The 21,418-nt window shown below is 37.2% G+C and overlaps 1 protein-coding gene across 1 annotated transcript; it reads left to right on the top strand.

Annotated features, from left to right (window-relative positions):
- Positions 1–993: 993 nt before the first annotated feature.
- Positions 994–20,481, top strand: paqr4a (progestin and adipoQ receptor family member IVa). Its single transcript, XM_052140062.1, has 3 exons — positions 994–1,891; positions 17,385–17,603; positions 19,839–20,481. Exons 1-3 carry the CDS (start codon positions 1,726–1,728, stop codon positions 20,270–20,272), a joined length of 819 nt encoding a protein of 272 aa, XP_051996022.1. The 5' UTR covers positions 994–1,725; the 3' UTR covers positions 20,273–20,481.
- Positions 20,482–21,418: the final 937 nt, after the last annotated feature.

The following is a 21,418-nucleotide window of genomic DNA, read 5'->3' on the forward strand; positions in this document are numbered from 1 at the left end:
TTATATTTTTAAATATATAAATATAAACATATATATGTATAAAGAAAATTCAAATGGGCACAAATTAAATTTCTCCAGTCCTCGTACCACCCCCTGCTCGTCCCCGTTGGTCCAGACTGGATTAGAGCGCTGCAGCATCAGCGGATGACAGCGAGTAAAGGCCGGGCCGCTGCGCCCCTCCACCAGCCGCGTGTTCACGCACACCGGTATGACAGAGTCTAGGAGAAATGTACGGGATATTAACCTATTTTTTTTGGCATAGCTGCTTATCGGAAACGGATGTGCTCCTCAAAGCTTTCGTTTAAAACTTTGCTGGTCTGCTGAAATCACTGCAAGCTAGCAGCAACATCACTTGGCAACACAAGGAGACGTGTTCATGTGAGCTGACCACCACGTACATTCCTCTGTGTGCTGGATGACAAATGCCAAGCCTACGGATATAGATGCATTAGTTGAAGTAGGAGGACAAACAGGAATGCATGTGCCACTGTTTGGGATAACCGGTTGTGTATGCTCTGATAAAACGGTGACTGTGGAGCTCATGTGTTTTTGCAGTCAGCACAATCAAGGTGAAGGCAGCTAGCCCGTTAGCTCTTGAGCTATATGGGTAGTATGAGAAAGCACTGAATGCGGTTGATATTTAAATATCTTCTTTGGAGAAAAAAGAAAGGGAAAAGCACACGAGAAGCGTGCACTTTGTCCCTACATAGTGCACCACTTCTTCCACATTGGATAACAGTGCTCTTCGCTGATGATGATGATGATGATGATGATGATGATGATGATGATATGAGTTCCGCGTATGAGGAATGCCAGAATATGCTTGATATCTAATAATAATAATAATTATAATAAACTTGACGTATCTATGATAATTAGGTGATATTACATATCAAATTCGCATGCTTTTCATGTTAGCAGAATACCCTATGTTAACTCCCTAAAACCCTTGGGACGACATATCGATTCTGGCATTGTACTGTATATTTTGATTACAGCAGGGTCTGTGCCAAACAATATTGTAATATCATCACAATATAAACACATTACTTCCCATGATTTAGAATGGTATTTGATACCAATCACCTGCTTCGTTCATGTAGAATTGTTCTGTAAAAGAGAAAGTTAGTATCAGTTATTTGCACGGCTAGCTGAATTCAGAGGATGTCAAAGCTTTGGACGGACTTGTGATTGAACTATACGGATAAATGAGGAAGTTGACCTGAATCGACGAATTACGACTACGGCTCACGTCTTTAAGTTCATAAAACTACCTGCCAACGGCTGTTTGATGAGCAGTAAGCGAAAGCCTCCTCTGAAGTCGAGCTGACAGAAGCTGGTGGAGTTTACTTTAAAGAGTTGGGAAGGGTGTGACCGCACTTCGTTTAAATGTTACGCGAAGCACTGTAAATATTAGCGAACCTCACTATGAACGGAATCTGCCATTTCTACGTCAACCCGTGTGGATGACACCACCGCCGCCGGCACCCTTCGAAAGCAAGCAGCGGAGTAAAAACAAACCGACGCTGAGGAAAAAGTTGACTTTTTAAAATTAATTTGGCTAAGATCAGGTCGGTTTGCCATGTAGCTGGCTGCATTTGACCGGACTGGACTCCTACGACTAATGTCTAGAGTGTCCACATTTTTTTTTTGTCTGTGTCGTGTTTGTGCGTGTAGATGTATAGTGAAGTTATTTTGCCGTCGACGTGACTGTTTCTGGTTGCTATGGCATTTTTAAACGGCCCCCGACTGCTGGACTGGGCAAACTCTCCTCCACATTTACAATTCAACAAATACGTCCTGACCGGCTATAGACCCATCTCCTCCGTCCAGGAGTGCATCAAAAGTCTCTTCTATCTGCACAATGAGTTGGGGAACATCTACACACATGGTGAGACTGATATGTGACATTACATCATTTCCTCTCTCTTAAAGTTTAAATGCATTTGACCGAATATATCTCCACTTTGCGTCATTGTTTTACTCTTTCTACCGTTTTTGTTTTACTGCGAGACATAACTTCTATCATGTCAGTACGAGCTTTACTCATCCTGGCTTCCTACCAATATTTGCATTTGTATTTCCCATTCATAGTTATAGTCTATACCCTATTTAAATGACAAGCGTTGTTATATCATCAGCGAAAGGGAGTATATTTCCTACTTAAAGGAATATACCATGTTCAATACAAGTTAAGCTCAATCCACAGCATTTGTGGCATAACGCTGAAAATAATTTAGACTTGTCCCTCTTTTTCTTTAAAAAAAGCAAAAATCTGGGTTGCAGTGAGGCACTTACAATGGAAATGAAAGGGAGCAATTCGAAACCTTAAAAATACTCACTATTTCAAAAGTATAGCCACAAGACAATTAATATGCCTGTTGACATGATTTTAGTGTGATAAAATCAATTACTAACATTTTATGTGTGAAGTTAAAGACAATTTTATAACTTTACATCTCAAATAATACACACGTTTTAACAGAAGGATTAATGTACAGTTGATGTCAGAAGTTCACATTCACCTTAGCCAAATACATTTAAATACAGTTTTTCACAATTTCTGACATTTAATCATACAAAACATTCCCTGTCTTAGGTCAGTTAGGATCACTACTTTATTTTAAGAATGTGAAATGTCAGAATAATAGTAGAGAGAATGATTTATTTCAGCTTTTATTTCTTTTATCACATTCCTAGTCGTCAGAATTTACACAAACTTTGTTAGTATTTGGTAGCATTGCCTTGAAATTGTTTAACTTGGGTCAAACTTTTTGGGTAGCCCTTCATAAGCTTCTTACAATAATATGCTGGAATTTTGGCCCATTCCTCCAGAACTGGTGTAAATCAGTCAGGTTTGTATCATATTGAGGTCAGGGCTTTGTGATGGCCACTCCAATACCTTGACTTTGTTGTCCTTAAGCCATTTTGCCACAACTTTGGAGGTATGACTGGGGTAATTGTCCATTTAGAAGACCCATTTGCAACCGAGCTTTAACTTCCTGGCTGATGTCTTGAGATTTTGCTTCAATATATCCACATAAATTTCCTTCCTCATGATGCCATCTATTTTGTGAAGTGCACCAGTCCCTCCTGCTGCAAATCACCCCCACAACATGATGCTGCCACCCCCATGCTTCACGGTTTGGATGGTGATCTTCGGCTTGCAAGCCTTTTCCTCCAAACATAACGATGGTCATTATGGCCAAACAGTTACATTTTTGTTTCATCAGACCAGAGTAGGGCTGGGTATAGAGTTCGATACACTTTAGGCACCAACTGGATTGCCTCTAAACAATCGAGTATCAAAATATTTCTTGTCGTTTGGTACCAAATTTCGATACCTAAGGGGTTAATCTCGTCAATGTCAGTGATAAGCATGTAGCATGCTAGATGTGCATCAAGGAAAAACACTAGGTTACGCCCCGAGACGCGGCTCACACATGTAAAACACCCATAGATGTAAAAGATGTGGAAAAATCAAAAGTGTGGCTACATTTCTGCAGGCTCGATTCCAATGCAATGCAATATTTGTGGCAAGATAATTGCTGCCAAGACCGGCAACACAACAAATCTGATGAAGCACTTGACAGTGCACTGAATAAACTGAAGAGCAGAAAGTTGCTCTGTCTTCGACTGCAAGAAGACCGAGCTGGTTCAGTCATCCTCTCAGCGTCCTCCTGCCACAGAACTTTAACATGCCGACCAAACGAGTCCTCCTCCAAAACTACTGATGAATGCAGGGTGCAATAACTGGGACTCCGACAGGTAAGGTTAACGTTTAGCAAACAAACCATCAAACAAAATCGGCTAACTTGTAGTGGTACATGCTTGTGTACATGTTAAATTAACATTTCTGTGCGCGGTGACATAGTCCTACTGGGACCTACGTAATGTTAGATATTGTTTGGATGTATGGTATAGATAGCTAGCTAAATCGATGCTAAAAATGCTTTAATATTGACAGTAACTGATCAAGTTTAACTCACATTAAACTAGTTATCTTGTTAAACCGTAATTATCCTTAGGGTTGGCTGAATTAACAGTTTAGCTTTCTTGTTTTTTTTTTTTTCCTCTTCACATTAATGTTATGGCCTCTGGCCCTGCCAACCCTGGCATGAGGAGACCAGAAGGCTCAGGTGACAAACTGAAAAAATAGTTTTTTGGAGGTCATGTTTGTAATCTTGTTAAAATGGGTTTCATAAAATTGGTATAAGACTCGTTTTACTGGGTATATAGATACTTGTCTACCTGTTTCCTCCAGCATCTTCACAAGGTAATTTACTGTTGTTCTGGGATTGAGTTGCACTTTCCATACCAAACTACGTTCATCTGTAGGAGACAGAACGCATCTCCTTCCTGAGTGGTATGATGGCTGCATGGTCCCATGATGTTTATTCTTGCGTACTATTGTTTTTACAGATGAACGTGGTACCTTCAGGAATTTGGAAATTTGAGTTTGAAGGTAGGCCTTAAAATACATCCACAGGTACACCTCCAATTCAGTACACCTCCTATCAGAATCTAATTGGTTAATTGCCTAAAGGCTTGACAGCATTTTCTGGAATTTTGCTGCTCAAGCTGCTTAAAAGCACAGTTAACATATAGTATGTAAACTTCTGACCAACTGGAATTGTGATATAGTCAATTAAAAGCAAACAATCTATCTGTATACAATTGTTGGAAAAATTACTCATGTCATACACAAAGTTGTCCTAAACAACTTGCCAAAACTATGAAATCTGTGGAGTGGTTAAAAAATTAGTTTTAATGAAGTCAACCTATGTATGTAAACTTCTGACTTCAACTGTAAGTGCTTTTATAAAATTGTACATTTCTGCCTTTAAAGGGTTCTATGGCGTTAAATGTTGGACAAAACAGCGCAAGCATATAAACAGTGCGCAAGTGAATTACAACAGTGTGAGCACCATGACAAAGCTCACACGTAAAATGTAAACCTGCAAATCTTGCAAATCCCAAACTCGAGCACAAAAAAATATGATAGTGCACAAAAATTAACAAGTCCCGAGCAGAAATAACAAAACCGCAAGTCATGACAGGTCCCAAACACACGCGCAGATCTGAACCCACGCGCAAGTTATTTTCTGCACACGCGCACGCAGATCTGTACACACGCGCAAATTATTTTCTGCACACATGCGCAGCTGTTTTTCCGAAAATCTTTATGAACACAAGTCGGTTTTGACACTCAGGTGGGGACCAATCCTTTCTGTTAACAAATGCTATTTGCTGCTGACCAAATCCTGTGTTGATTGGCTGCAACTCTTCGAATCGCTCGTGATTGGCTGTTGTTGGGCGAGGACAGACAAAGCTGGAACTGGGAATATTTTTTTTTTACAAGAAAAAACATACAAAACTCTCGTAGGGGAGAAATAAGAAATATACATCAATAGGAACAATACAATTATTGTCAGTGTAAATGAAAGAAAAGCATCCCTACACAATACTGAACAACAAAAAGCAAACAACAAGGGGGTATTAGTAAAAAAAAAAAAAAAAAAAAGCATCCTTGAGACGTAGCATACAAGGGGATATTTATCAAAACAACAATTGTCTGGATATAACATCTTTCTTGCAATTTTACTAGACTTTTCTTAAATACAATTTAAAATAATTCATAAATCATGAAAAAGAAGGCTTTGAATATCTCCACTTACGAATATGATATTTACCCATGAGAACAACCATATTAACCAAATCAGATAGGCATGAATCTATATTATCCATATAAAAGAGAATGTGTGATAAGTCAAATGTTGGGATGTCATCAATCTTAAATGACAGCCAATTATGTAAATCAGACCAGAAGCTTAAAACATAAAAAGTACAAGTGTTTGAGAGTCTCATCAGCTGCCTCACAAAATACACAGGGATCTACTTCAAATTTGAACCTCTTTCTAAGAAAGTCAGCAACCGGATATATTTTATAAGTTATTTTAAAGTGAGTCTCTTTGACTTTAGGGGAAATGGGCCATTTGATGAATTTGAAATGTGATTTATCTTTGGACAAGGTTTTCATATTTGGAACTTGTAGACAATCCTCTATTATAATCCAAAAAAATTATAGATTTCAAAAAATCATTGATACATTTGTTATTACATTTACTGTCATATAAATTACATTCATTAATAACTAGATTTGGTAAGGTTGGTGAGTGCTTTGGTCAATGTGTTTTGGATTAACTGTAATAATGGTAACGGTATTGCTTTACACATCTTATTACATTCTCTGTAAGTGCAGTTAAGATTATACTTGAGCAAAAATACCCTTCTCATACCAGTGACTTTTAACAATGATTTCCTATTAATTGTAATGTCCCTGTTATTCCATAGGGTGGATCCATGGGGAGAAAAATTGTGGGTAAATATAATTTTACAGTATTTGAGAAGTTGTTTGTGGAAGTTTGATTATTTAATAGGAATCTTAGTTACCTCAAAATCAAATTTAAAAGAAATTCAAGCCCACATATTTTATTAAATAGAGATCTAGGTATGTGAAACTGAGTAAGGTTGAGTAAACGAGTAATGTTGTGATAAGTATTATTTCCACCATTGCCCCAAACATTGATTCAAAGTCCAAGGGGTGGATACCACCCTTCTCATACTCTTTCACTAACTGTGATTTCCTAATAAAATGGGTTTTATTTTTCCAAAGTAGGGAACTAGGAAGATTGGAAATCAGATGATGGCAGACAGTAAAGAGGCTATGCTTTCTTTCTAAATTCCTCCTTAATTTCTTGTAGCTGTAAGATGTTTTGTGCGGCCCTGGGACCTTTGGGGCCTAATGTACGCTGTGTTTACGCACTTGCGCTGTTTTGTCCAACATTTAACGCCATATAGTTCACCCAAAAATGAAAATCCTCTCATGTTTTACTCACCTTTAAGCCATCCCAGATGTGTATGACTTTCCCTCTTCAGGAGAATCAAAGTGAAGGTTTTTATAAGCACATTTTAGCTCTTTATGTCCATATAATGCAAGTAAATGGATGCCATCAGGCTGCTGGCTGTTTGACAGTCCAAAAGTCATATTTAGTAATCCATGCAACTCCAGTCAATGATCATCTTCTGAAGCAAATCGATAGGTTTGTGTAAAAAATAAATCAATAATTAAAACTTTATTAACTTAAAAAAATCGCTTCCTGCCAGCAGTAGACGCATCAGTGACATAAGCACAATGGTGCATTCACGTGAGAAGACGGACACTTAAAAGTTTAAAAATTTGTAATGATCGATTTGTTTTTGACACCTACCTATCGGTTTGCTTCAGAAGACATTAATTGATTGAGTGGAGTTGTGTGGATTACTTTTATGCTGCCTAAATATGCCTTTTGGACTGTCAAATAGCCAGCAGTCTAATGGCACCCATTCACTTGCTTTGTATGGACAAACAGAGCTGAAATGTGTTTATAAAAATATTCACTTCAGTTCTCCTGAAGAAGGAAAGTCATACACATCTGGGATGGCTTAAAAGTTGAGTCAATCATGAGAGTATTTACATTTTTGGGTGAACTAACACGCCGTCATTACAGCAGAAACAACTCTGTCATTTTGGGGCATACAGATCATTAGAGACTATAAAGGGTCTACTATTATTTGTGTACACACAATAACAACAGAACCTTGTGCTTTTGTAAAATAAAGAAAATAAAAAGGGTGAGCTGTCAGCAGTCTCTGGGTTTGCGAGCATATATCTGAAACACGTCACAAAAATGAACTGAAACTCTGCGAATACTTATCACACAAACATGAAACATATGTCTAAAGAAAGCTTAAAATGTTTACTTTTAAATAAAACAAATAGTGTCCTGCAATGTAATCTGTTTGAAACAAAGCGATGTACAGTTTTTTCTGGCTCAGCTAATTATCTCTAATGTGATCACACCCACGTACAGAGGGCGATATTCATACGGTAATGTGCTGAGGCAATCAATGCAAATGGTACACGCCCTCGACTGTGACGTAAAAACAAAGTTCATTCACTTTTCTGCGCGTTTGAAACACAGTACGATACACAAGTGAGAGAACTCCTGTATAGTGATGAAGAGTTAACATTTTCCTCAGAAGAAGAGCGTTTGTATTTTGAAGAGAGACTTGATCCAGCCAAGGATACAATTTCGGATGAGTAAGTCATTTAGTTTTGCTATTTTATATAAACATGTACATATTTTACTAGTGGGACTGTTTCCAGACTTGCTAGCCAGGAGTATTGAAATTTGAAACATGTCCTAAAAAGCAAGTTTTACTTACATTTAAATGCTGTTTCGGCTAAAGCAGGCATTTAAATTGTATGCTGTATGATATAAATGTGATATGTAATATGATATAAAAATAATATGAATGTTTAGATTATATTTTAAGTAGTGTTTTTGCTGCCTCATTATCATCAATAAATCTTGTGCTTGCAAATATGTGTTCAGGTTAAATGAGTAAAATGCACTTTAAATATGTCAATTTCTGAAGTATCATTTGACACTTATTGACATGATGCAGAAAATTCAGCTTTGATCACAAATTGCATTTTACAATATATTCAAATAGAAAACCGTTTACAATATCACTGTTTTTTTACTGTATTTTGGGTCAAATAAATGCAAAAAACACATTCCTAGTTGATAGGCCCAGGGGAGGGGTCTTTTGTCTCCTCAGGTGTGAATTATGATCAATATTCATGATAGTTGATGCCTCCTCGCATATGACCTTTCTAACACTAAAAAAGTTAATTTACTATAATTAGTTTTCACCTCATTTTGTAGCAAAAAAATCTAGGCTACACAATCCAGTTCTCAAATGGCTTGTGGACAAATGTTTAGTATGTGTTATATGGCATTATTTCAATTACTTCAAATTTTAGTTTTTTCAAAAACCATACATAAACATTATTTTCTCAAAAATACAAACATGTACACACATGTTGCTCACATTTTATTGTAGCCCAGTTTGTGCTAAATTCAGTGATATCAGACTTTAGCCATTAATGTGTTTTTAAGCAACTGAAAAAGGCACAAATGTCAAGGCATGTCAAAACTTCTCCAGGGCCCAAAACACCCTCAGACCCCAGAAGGTTAAACCTTCCAAAAACTGTCCCCATTCACTTTCATTGTACGTGTCTTATTGTAACATAGATTTTATTTTATTTTTTAAAGAATAGGATCGATGAGTTGAATTTTTATTTTATTTTTTGTGAAAATCAACATTATGCCACAAATGCTGTTGATAAACCTTAACTTGTATTGAACTTGGAATATTCCTTAATATGCATTTTGTAACAGCTGTTTCATAATACTGAATGATTATTTTTACATCAAATGTATAGTCTCTGTCCCACTATGTTGCTTTACATCACTACAAGCTGCAGTTTGCTCAGTGTAGCTATATCACATAGTGCTATTATCGTTTACTACTTTGCACTGTAATCCATTGTTGTGTGCTGTGTTTTTGTATTGCAGCTAAGTATAGTGGCATTGACTAAGTATTCCCGTGCACTGGGTACAGAGAGGAAAAGTAAAAAATTTATAATCTGTCTTAAAAGTCAGAAAATATTTGCTCCATAGGAATTTACAGTTTTAAACGTGTAGGCTCAAGTGCAGTACTTTGTCCAGTATCATCACGCTGGTTCATGTGGTCGCAGTTATCCTGTCATACATTCCTTTCCCTTTCAAGAAATGTCTGTGTGCACTGTGCACTGGTAAAATTGTATTACTAGTGTGTCTTTTTGTTTGATGATGAATAACATATTCTAAACCATAGAGTTAAAGGTACACAAAGTTATTTTTTGGTCTTTGACTTACACTGACATGTAGGAACACAGATTCAGCATTATTCAAATGCAGCCATTTTTACCAATGACATTTACTATTCACAGTAATCCATGATTATTTAATCCATGAGTAAAAGTGTCCAATAACAGGGTGGCTACTAAGGTTAATGCTAGTTCCTTCCAAAGTTGGATGTGTGGTATTCCGACTTGATTTCTCTATACTCCGACCATAAAGGCATGCCATTGCCAGATGCTTGGTAGGTGACATTAAGCAAACAAAACTACAATGTTCCTGTTGGCTTAGCATGTGTTCATTTGTCTCCTAGTGGCCAAATTGATTAAAGATGCTGCTATTTTAGCATTTGTTGTACAGGTGTGTGATTGTCATTGAGTATAATTTACATAAGAGTATAATTAACCATGTTTTACACACCTGTTTCTGCAAAAAACGGGTTGCTAAACAGGTTTTGTTATCATGTAATGTAGAAACTTATTTGCAATAGCCCCTTTCCCATCTACAGTCTCTGTACTTTTCCCTAAGTAACTTTCTAGATGAGAACTCTTATGAGGAAAGGCAGCCTACGAAGGCAGCATTTTCCCTACAGATGCAGCTTATGTATTCGGGTTACAGTTTAAACTGTGTGCGTGAGCCGCGCGAGTGCTGCTACAGCCGCAGGGAGAGGGGAGATGGTCAGGATACCATGTAGCCAGGTACAACCCCCTCATAATTTATACCATGATCAATGGAACATGTAAATGATTCATGCTGCAGCACCTCCCACAGTCCCCCTGCGCCCCCAAAAGTACCTTCCCCAGAGTTGTAGCCAAAATGTCCCTTAAAAAGGCGTGAAAATTAATAAAAGTCCCAGGAAAATGTACCTAAATGTGGTAAAGGGCCTAATAATCGGTATACAATAGTACACTGTCCACAATATACATAAGATAGATATATTTATACTACAATGTAATGGGTTTTAGCTAGCTATACTGTATGTAATTATAAAAAATAGCAATGTACTGTAACTACATGTCATCTGGCATTAGATAGCCAGCTAGGCTGTGCCTATGGTGCTAAAGGTTGTCATAGAAAGGCATGTCTGTAGTTTGACACCTTGCTTGTGGGTGAAATTGTGTGTGACGGTCTAATCATTGTTTTGTATGTCATGTCAAGTCATTTTATTTGTATAGTGCTTTTCATAAAACATAGTTTCAAAGCAGCTTTACAGGAAACTGTAATATCTATAATGTCTTTAAAAGACATTACAGATATTACAGTTTCCAGTAAAGCTGTATATATATGATCTATATATATAATGTGATCATTGTGTAGTATGATTAAATATGATTGTAAAATGTGTATAGAAATTCAATAATTAAATAATAATTGTATTTAGATCCCTTGTGAGCAAGCTGAATGCAACTGTGGCAAGGAACACAAAACTCCATAAGATGTTGGTTCTGCTGCCATATCACCCTGCAGCTATTACCTGGATGCCCACTAAAGCTAAACAGGCTTGAGCCTGGCCAGTACCTGGATGGGAGACCTCCTGGGGAAAACCAAGGTTGCTGCTGGAAGTGGTATTAGGGAGGCCAGCAGGGGGTGCTCACCCTACGGTCTGTGTGGGTCCTAATGCCCCAGTATAGTGATGGTGACACTATACTGTAAAAAAAAAAAAAAAAAGCACCGTCTTTTGGATGGGACGTTAAACCGAGGTCCTGACTCTCTGTGGTCATTAAAAATCCTGAGGGGGCACTTCTCGTAAAGAGTAGGGGGTTTAACCCTGGTGTCCTAGCCAAATTCCCCCATTGGCCCCTATCTATCATGGCCGCCTAATAATCTCCATCCCTGAATTGGCTACATCACCCTACCGTCTCCTCTCCACCAATAGCTGGTGTGTGGTGGGTGTTCTGGCGCACTATGGCTGCCGTTGCATCATCCAGGTGGATGCTGCACACTGGTGGTGGTTGAGGAGATTCCCCCTATACTATGTAAAGCGCTTTGAGTTTGAGAAAAGCGCTATATAAATGTAAGTTGTTGTTGTTGGTTAATGGAGAAAAATAACCTTGGGAGAAGCCAGGCTCAATATGGGGGCCAGTTCCCCTCTTGTTAAACAACTTGAATATAATGCCAATATTAGTTATTTGTGTGCAGTGCATGGGATGGTTGTAAATTGTTAAATTAAGTGTTTTAGTTTTAGTGTAGCCTGGACTGCCTGTATCTGCTGGTGGTTCCCTCTCCTGTGGCTTGCACAGATGTTTATGTGTGAACAAGGGAACTATCATACAGGATAGGGATGCATTTATCACGTTATCATACTCCAACCTGAAGCGCTTTTCTAACTCGCCTAAATGTGTACTTAATGGAGCAAACAGGTCAGATGTCCAAAAACACAAATTTGTGCAGATTGTTTAAAATCACTAACACATTAGTATTTCTATTATTTTTGATTGACACTTTGTGTATATTGGAGGTTTTCTGTCTATATTAATCTAATACATTTGATCCAATTCACTCTTTCAGTGCAGTGCTAACGGCCACTGGCAAGTTTACGAAAAGTAGGATGGAAGGGCAAGAGTAATTTACTCGAAATTGGAGTTGAAGATTTTCGAACAAGTTTCCAAGTTAGAAGTCCCATTTCAAAAGGTGCTCTGTTGTATATTTCCTGGTAGGAATTTGGAAATTCTGACTGAAATGCAGAATAAGCAAGTGGTATTCAGCTGGTCATGTGACCTTAACATGGCAGTCTCAATTAGGGGAGCCTCTCCATATAGAATAAAACAGCTTATATAAGGCTACTGATAGGCCTGTCATGATTATTGAATAATCGTCTGATCGTGGTTATTTGATCTAACCATGGTTATTTAAGATAATTCAAATTCCATCACATTTTACTGTCCAAATAAGGGAATTTTAAGCCAGTATATAAAGGCCAAATAGGTGCATTTGTCTCATTTTGCAGTGTATGCATTTTATGTAAGCACTCCAGTTGAACTTTCACTGAGCCGCACTGCGGACTGCACACAGAGCAACTTCTAAGGAGAGCAGTAGTGTAGTCTAGGGCAGTGGTTCTCAACCATGGGGCCGGGACCCCCTAGGGGGCCTCAGCATACTTCTAAACGGGCCTCAAGATGACTTAAAATTAATTTAAAATAAGAAATATTAAAATAATAAAAATAATCCCACCTAATTAAAATGTTAAATCAATACTTTATGATGTATGCCTACAAAATAAAAAAATAATCTTTCTGAAACTGAAAAAAAAAAAAAGATCCACGATTAATTATTTTATTCAGACACATCTAGTGTCAGGTGAGGGGGGCCTTCAAACGTTGTCTTGGACACTGGGGGGCCTTGGAGTCAAAAACTATGTGAACCACTGGTCTAGGGCATACACAGGCATATGCCGTATGCTCATCCAATATTTCTTAGGATTTTGCGAATGCCCACCAAAATTAAGTGATAGTGCATATGGCCGCTGAACAACGAGTATTTGACCCGGAACTTTTGCAGTCTTCTAATGCGATACCGCAGCACCGTTAAGTGACCATTTTAGTGAAGTGTACGGAGAGATTCTTTCTAAAAGCGCAGAGCTGTGGGAGGTAAGAGCGCAACTGATGGCACGAGCAAGACAGACAATATATCCGAATAATCTGATCCACAATCAGAACGTTCATTTCAGACATGATTGGATATTTGCTAACAATAATATTTTGTGTTTCAGTAAGGGGCAGGACATTTCCAGCGTCTAATGCACAAGCATCCCTGGAGTAAACATAAGTTGCACTGTAAATTTATTTTCCTGCTAAATAAATACATTGAAATGTAACTTATGCAATTCAACTTTTAGAAAATATTGTGTGTTATTGCACCCCTGCTAGTTTTTGATGCTCTTCACAGATGCTGGACAACTGTGTCCTGTAAATATATAAAATATCTTCTTTTTTTTTCTCTCTTTTACTGCTGTTGGAGTCGACTTTTTCTCATGATATCAAATCATTTCAATTTATATTTCTAAGTAGGAAAACAATTTTATCATACACAGAAAAGCACATACTAGTACACAAATAAAACAAATAACCATTAAATCTTATGTAGGCTATATATGGTAATACAAGCAAACATGTTAACATGAACATTACTACACTCATATTAGCTTCATAAATGCACAGTACGCCCACCTCTTCAGACACTACTACACCACTGGAGCGTGTGAAGATTAAACACTTCTGTTGCACTGTGATGCACATGCCTTTTGTGGACGTCTGTGCCAAACTCCCACAAAACATTTTAAGTGAGAATTTTGATAGTGAATGCAAAATTAATTTAAAAATTGTAGGGGTGGGCGATATGACCCATGGTATGGTATAAATTAATTTTATATCACAAGTAACGGTATATATCACAATTTAGTTTTTATTTTCCTTTCGGAAAATCTTTCCTTTTTATTTGTATTAAATATCCATGTGATAGGGGTGGGCAATAATCACTATCAGTCTCACGTGCAGCCAGAAGAAGCGTCATGCACACAGATATTTACATATTGCGATATAGACAATATAGAAAAATCTCTACCGGTTGACATTTTATTCAGACGCCAAAATGTATAGCTATACCACCCAGCCCTAAACGATAGTGTAATGGCAAATGTTCTTGGACATTACGGGTTCATTAATGCAGTGTCAGTGATAAGCAGTAAACCAGAGGAGAAGATACCCGCTACTTTATTTCTGTGGAGATGACAGAATGAAGAATCATATCTTAAGAGTCTTAAAGGTTTTCCTTCACATGAAATTAGGGCTTGTGGGTTTAATCGGAGAGCTTTAAAAAAAGTGAATGTGAGGAATTCAGGACAGATATTTTGCTATTACATAATATAATATAATAGCTGTTTACAGTAGATTGTCTGCGTTGTCAGTCAATGTAAAATGGACCAAGACTAAAGTTGATCAGAAAGAGTGATATAGTAATTGGAAATATTTTGATATTTAAAATAATATTTTTCTTGTCATTCATAAGGAAATGATATGTACCTATTTTATTATGATCGCAAGTTTAATATGAATAAATTAAATTTAATGTTAATGAAGCACATGTTCACCTTCAAAAGTATTACAATTGATATGACAATTAATCGTAATAATTGCAAAAGCCCTAAAACAGACAGTTCATTATTTGACAATTAATCATCAGCCAAATTTCATAATCATGACAGCCCTTGTTGAATGGAGTCTTCATTTCATGTGGGTGGTCATGATTGAAAACCTAATGTATGTTTTAAAATTATTATTCATTTCTTTAGGGGTAAATAAATTTTATGTGAAAAATAAATGACTGAGTGCAACTTTAAGGGATGACAAAACCTATTTGCTGACAAAACATGAGGAAATTCTGCCTCTGGGTTATCTCTCAAAGCAGCAGTTCAGAACGGTTCAGAGTAAATTTGAGAGTGTTATGGCCTCATGTTGTCAAATAAGCAGAAATCAGAGGTTTGAAATGAGTGACACAGCTTAACTTGACCCAATTGATGACTTTGCTGTGGGAAGTTAGAAATTAATGTTGCACCAGGTTGTCCTTATGTATGCTGAAATATAGAGGCATTTAGGCCTATTGACTTTTACTACTGTTTGAATTTATAAAAAATGCCAGCAGCTGTTTGGATTGGAGGTTTGAAAAGAACAAGGGGACAATGAAGATTCTGAGTAGAATGTATCACTTGTAGCTGATTATTTGAACTCACAAGACCTTAATAGGCTGCTTTTCATTCTTGCATTTAAATGCAAGAGAGTTGCATTCTCCTTTGCAATGTTTACTTGGAGTATTTGTGTTTTACTTTGCATGGCATGTTTGCACAAATTTCTCCCATGTTTGCATGCCATATCTCCATTGTTTTCTTCATAGGTAATACATGTTTTTACCTACCTGCATGTAAAATCAGTTTGTAACTGCTTTGTAGAGAGAGATTCAAAAGTGTGTAGCCTGACACTTGAGATGACTAATAATGTCATTACTGACATTTTCCTGTTCTAACCACTGCTTTACTGATGTATTTGTGTGTGTGTGTGTGTGTGTGTGTGTGTGTGTGTGTGTGTGTGTGTGTGTGTGTGTGTGTGTGTGTGTGTGTGAGCATGTATTTATCACTTTGTGAGGACCAAATGTCCCCATAAGGATAGTAAAACCCAAAATTTTTGACCTTGTGGGGACATTTTGTTGGTCCCCATGAGGAAAACAGCTTATAAATCATACTAAATGATGTTTTTTGAAAATGTAAAAATGCAGAAAGTTTTCTGTGAGGGTTAGGTTTAGGGGTAGGGTTAGGTTTAGGGGATAGAATATAAAGTTTGTACAGTATAAAAACCATTATGTCTATGGAAAGTCCCCATAAAACATGGAAACACAACGTGTGTGTGTGTGTGTGTGTGTGTGTGTGTGTGTGTGTGTGTGTGTGTGTGTGTGTGTGTGTGGCCTCTCCAGAGATTATTTAGCAGAGATGGGTCACTTTTATTAACATTTATGGGAGAAATTGGAATGCTCAACAAAGGAGCTCTGAGTGCCCAACAATCAACGGATGTAGAAAGAAAGTTTAAAGAGCCAATCACCTTTTAGATAAAATTTCATTTTTAGCGTAATATGAAGTAAAGAATCACAATTATGATTCCAGTATTGATATTATTGCTGATTTAAAATCTGTTCTTTGATCATAATCTTGATCAACCATTTTTGAGGTTTTGGTATTTCCTCAATCAAGTAGATAGGAGCTGCACTGGCATGACTTCCAGAGACTGTTCCAAAGATGGACAACAGTGGACTGACTTGCTAGAATGACCCAAATGCTGTGTGTAGCAGACTGGTCCAAATAGTTGTTGGTGCTTTTTTTTAGCCTCAAAATCTTTTGATTAGAATTTTTAAAACCGTCAAAAAACATCTTATATATATATCCTGACTTGAAAATAAGCTATGATTATTGTCAGTGAAGTTAAACATTTGAAAATTGATGTGAACATTTTTGCTCAATTGTGTAAGTATCACACGGATGCACACACCTTTCTGGACTAGAGTGCATGTTAGTGGCTCTGCCAGAGGTAACACTCAAAATAGATAGAAATTAGTGCTGGATGAAAATTGTGCGTTTACCTGACCAGGGCAAATAATTTGTCATTGGTGGAGAGACGGGCCCAGAGAGAAAGAGAAATAGCCAAAAAAAAGTAGCCAAACATGAGTTTGTGTAAACCTGAATAATCGTCTTGTTAGGTTATTTGAGCCACTAGTGTAATGCCAGTGCTTCCAGTCATTTAATGCTAAAGATATGTAAAGATCTTTGTGTGTAGTTTGCATGGTGGCAGCTGCTTCTAAGATTAGCATCAGCAAAGCCAACTGAGATCCTTTTTGTACTTGGCTGTACCCAGGGCCTCCATAATTCTGTCGTTTAGGCTGCGGTGATTCAGCTCAAGGGAAGCAATAAAACATTGCAGGGCATGTGTAAGTGTAATGGCAAATAACCACACTCTCAATCTCTCTCCACAGGCAACGTGCGTATCAACAGCACTTGTGTCTTCCGTGCACAATGATTGAGTCCCTTTGTCTCATTCTTGATTCATTTCCATGCAGGAATCCCTCTGCTCTGCTTCCTGGTGCTGCTCCCACTCAACATTCCCTGGTCGCAGATCAGTGTGACGTGGCTCGGCTTGGTGCACTTTTTGGCCTGTTTATCTCCACAGCTGGGTTCAGTGGTCTACCATCTCTTCATGAACCATGAGGGTGGTGAGCCCGTCTACAAAACACTTCTCACGCTTGATATGTGTGGAATCTGCATGATCAACACGCTAGGTCAGCATCTCGGACTAGTGTTGGATCGGTTTGATTGATCCATCACATCATTTTCAGTACATTGTGTTTTTATTTATTTCTGTACTGTACTTTTCCTCTGCTGACTCAAGGCTTTTTTGACACTCCACAATCTGATATTTTTTTCACAGGTTGTTCATATTTACAATCATCTGATGAAGTGATGTGTCATCAGGACTTATTTAGCTATGTTCACCAAAATGAAAAAACACAAGCCTCACTTACTGCAGTGCATTAGAAAGCTGAGTCAGAATAGCACAATACTGTAAATAAGTAAATTTGTATTTCGTCTTTATCTACACTCATATTCCAGACTGGAGTAGCATTTAACAATATGAGAAGTGGTCACATTGCTTTAAAAAAGCAATGTTGCAACAGAGGAAATAAAGAAAAAACTAAACAAAATAGGTGAATTTAAATTTGTCAATTTAGATTTGTCTGTTTTGTTATAAAGAACGTTAGACTGCTTACATGGGCTTGGCCTGCGTGATTTAATTGACTGTTTAGTAAAAGTGAATTATAATAAGATATATATTATACAAGTTTATGAGCAAGTCATCTAATTAACTGCATACAATGACAAAAAATTAAATAAAAATCATGTTACATTTATGAAAAAAAGAAAGAAAAAGAAAATGGGCATCTGTTGCCAGAAATTCACCGTAGAAAATATAGTGACCAAGAGTTGCTCTTCCAGTAGCAATGGCCAGTAAATATGTATTGTATAGACACAGCACAGATTCACTCACACAACCACAAAACTCCATCACTAAAATAATGCAATTAAAGGGATAGTTCACCCAAATATTTAATTTCTCTCATAATTTACCTTCATGCCATTCCAGATGTGTATGACTTTCTGTCTTCTGCTGAATACAAACAAAGATTTTAAGAAGAATATTTCAACTCTATCTAATGTCTATCCATACAATGCAAGTGAATGGGTACCAACATTTTTAGTTTTTAATTCCAAAAGGACATAAAGGCAGTTTAAAAGTAATCCATAGAACTCCAGTGGTAAAATCTAAATCTTAAGAAGCCATATGTTAGGTGTGGGTGAGAAACAGATGGATATTTAAGTCAGTTTTTACTATCAATCTCCACTTAAACATTCTTCTTTTGTTTTTGGTAATTCAAATTCTTTGTGCATATTGCCACCTACTGGGCAGGAAGGAGAATTTATAGTTAAAAGGACTTCAATATTGATCTGTTTCTCACCCCAACCTATTATATCGCTTCTAAAGATATACTGTAGATTTAACCATTGGAGTAACATTAATTACTATTATGCTGTTTTTATATGGATTTGGACCTTCACAATTTTGGTACCTATTCACTTGCTTTGTATGGACCTACAGAGCTGAGATATTCTTCTAAAAATCTTTGTTTGTGTTCAGCAGAAGAAAGACAGTCATACAAATCTGGGATGCATGAGGGTGAGTAAATGATTAGAGAATTTTTATTTTTGCATAACAGCATAAAATGTTGTTGTTGCATAACAGCATAAAACAGCATAAAATGTACATTGTGGTGCTTTAAAATCTAAAGCACCACAATGTACTTAACTGATATAGAAAAATAAGATTAGACATAAATATTTGAATAAAACCTAATCAAGTGTGATGGGTCACTTTATTGAACACCCAATTATTGATTTTCATCATAATTTTAACAAAAGCGTGTACTTTAACGTGTACTTTTCTGTTAAACATACTGTACATTTTCACCATTAACTGTATAGAAAGCAAATCAAACTTTTTACTTCTAAATTTCTTTAACATAATTTTTCTATGAAATTACATGTATTGTCTTGTTAAATAAAATATAATTTGTTACCATACATGGTAAGGTAACTACTAGTAAACAAGAATTTTACATTTTCATTGAAAGGATACAATTTTTTACACTGTATTTATGATTGTTTGGAACATTTTTCATTTTTTAAATTCCCTGTTCAAACAACAGAGACCAATGTTTCTCATGTTTGTTTTCCTATATAATATGGATGAAAACTAATACAGTTTTGTGGGGGAACTATAGCTCCATTTAAATAGCAATTGTAAGTGTAAGCACTTGTTTAACTTTAAGTAATTTAACAAGCTTATGCTCATACAATGTAATGCACAAGTATTAAATACACTTGAAATTCACCCATATTTGAATGATGTGAAAATGAAACAGTTTGTCATCCTAGTAACATTGTGTTTTGGTTCTCAGGAGCTCTGCCAATTGTGTACATCACTTTACACTGCTACCCCTTTACCCGCACAGTGGCTCTGCTAGTGTACATTCTGCTGTCCAGTTACGCCATCTACTGTGCCATCACAGCACGCAGCAGAGTACGACGCCTACGTTCCTTTGCCTGGCAGTTGCTTTTCCGCTTCTCATTTTTCTTACTGCGCTGGGTGGGTGTGGGTGGAGGGAGTCCCACCTCACTGCGTCACTTTGTTACTATGGATGCACTGGCAGTATTAGGAGGGGTCATCAATATCACCCGGATCCCCGAGCGTTTCTGCCCGGGCCTCTTTGACTACTGGTGCAACAGCCATCAGATCATGCATGTGCTAGTGGTAGTTTCCATACTGTACCTGCACTGGGGGGTCCTGGATGACCTACTGTGGATCAACATCCATGACTGTCCCTCAGACTGACAGTGGATCTGCTGGTCTGGATTACAGGTCATGAGGGAGTGGGTGGGTCGGGGTGTGGAGCTGTTGTGCTTTGTACATTAATGTGCACGAAAGTCCATTAGAAGCGTTTTACATGTTTTTTTAGGAGACACCAGTGCCAGCTTCGACATATGCTTGTTTGTGCCATCAGTAGCCAGAATTTACATATCTGTATTTGCAGAAACATTGTCTGTGCGTGGCACTGTTTAGATCTACACAAAGGCAGAATTTTGTTTTGAGAACTACACGTTCTATAGGCTTACTCACATTTATATGCAGATGCACATACACACATACGGGGTCTGACATTATTTGATGTCATATATACACCAGCGTAGAAAATATTTATTATATAAGCTCAAAAAACGAAAGGCAAGATTTAGCCCTCAATGATTGGCTCTCAAAAACCAAGACTTACTCTTTGAAAGCATGGCTTTTGGGAAAACTCATTACAGTTTGTCCCTATTCTCAGTTTTGCTGGTGAGTTATTGAAACAAAGATCATCAGTGCATAAATTATGTACACATGCACTGACTTAGACCTACAACTTTCAAAAGCTACTCTATTGCAGAGTATGCAGCATATCAATTGTTACATCATTGCCTACTAATAACTAACACTACACACACGCATGCACATGCACACACACACACACACACACACACACACAGATACACTATGTACTGTAGGGCCAGTCTCACTGCAAGATTTACTGGAAATACTTGAGTTGATTTTATTTGTTTTATTACACTGTGTTTGTGTTGTTTTTATTCCATTTACATCCAATACTTGTTAGTGAAGGGCAAAAGGGGTCATTCCTTGGTTTGCAGCCTTGCCATTGATATATGTTTACTGGCTGATTAAAGTTACAGAGTGCCCTTTAGTGACTTTAGTCAGGCAAGGTTTGTTATCTATGAGGGGGCATTCATTTAATACAGTTTTTTTTTTTTACATTATTGGTGCCCTGGAAAAGTTGTTGTTACCTGCAGAAGGTAACATAACAAGTTTTCTGTGCTGTGCTTTTGAATAGTCCTTTTTAAATCTTGTTCACTCATGGTTTTAATATCCTAATCTGCAGTTTGGGAGATTGGATTTTGTACTGCTCTAAATAAGATTTAATTTATTTTT

Source organism: Xyrauchen texanus, chromosome 12 (genome assembly GCF_025860055.1).
Source record: "Xyrauchen texanus isolate HMW12.3.18 chromosome 12, RBS_HiC_50CHRs, whole genome shotgun sequence".
In the NCBI taxonomy this organism is placed as follows: Eukaryota; Metazoa; Chordata; class Actinopteri; order Cypriniformes; family Catostomidae; genus Xyrauchen; species Xyrauchen texanus.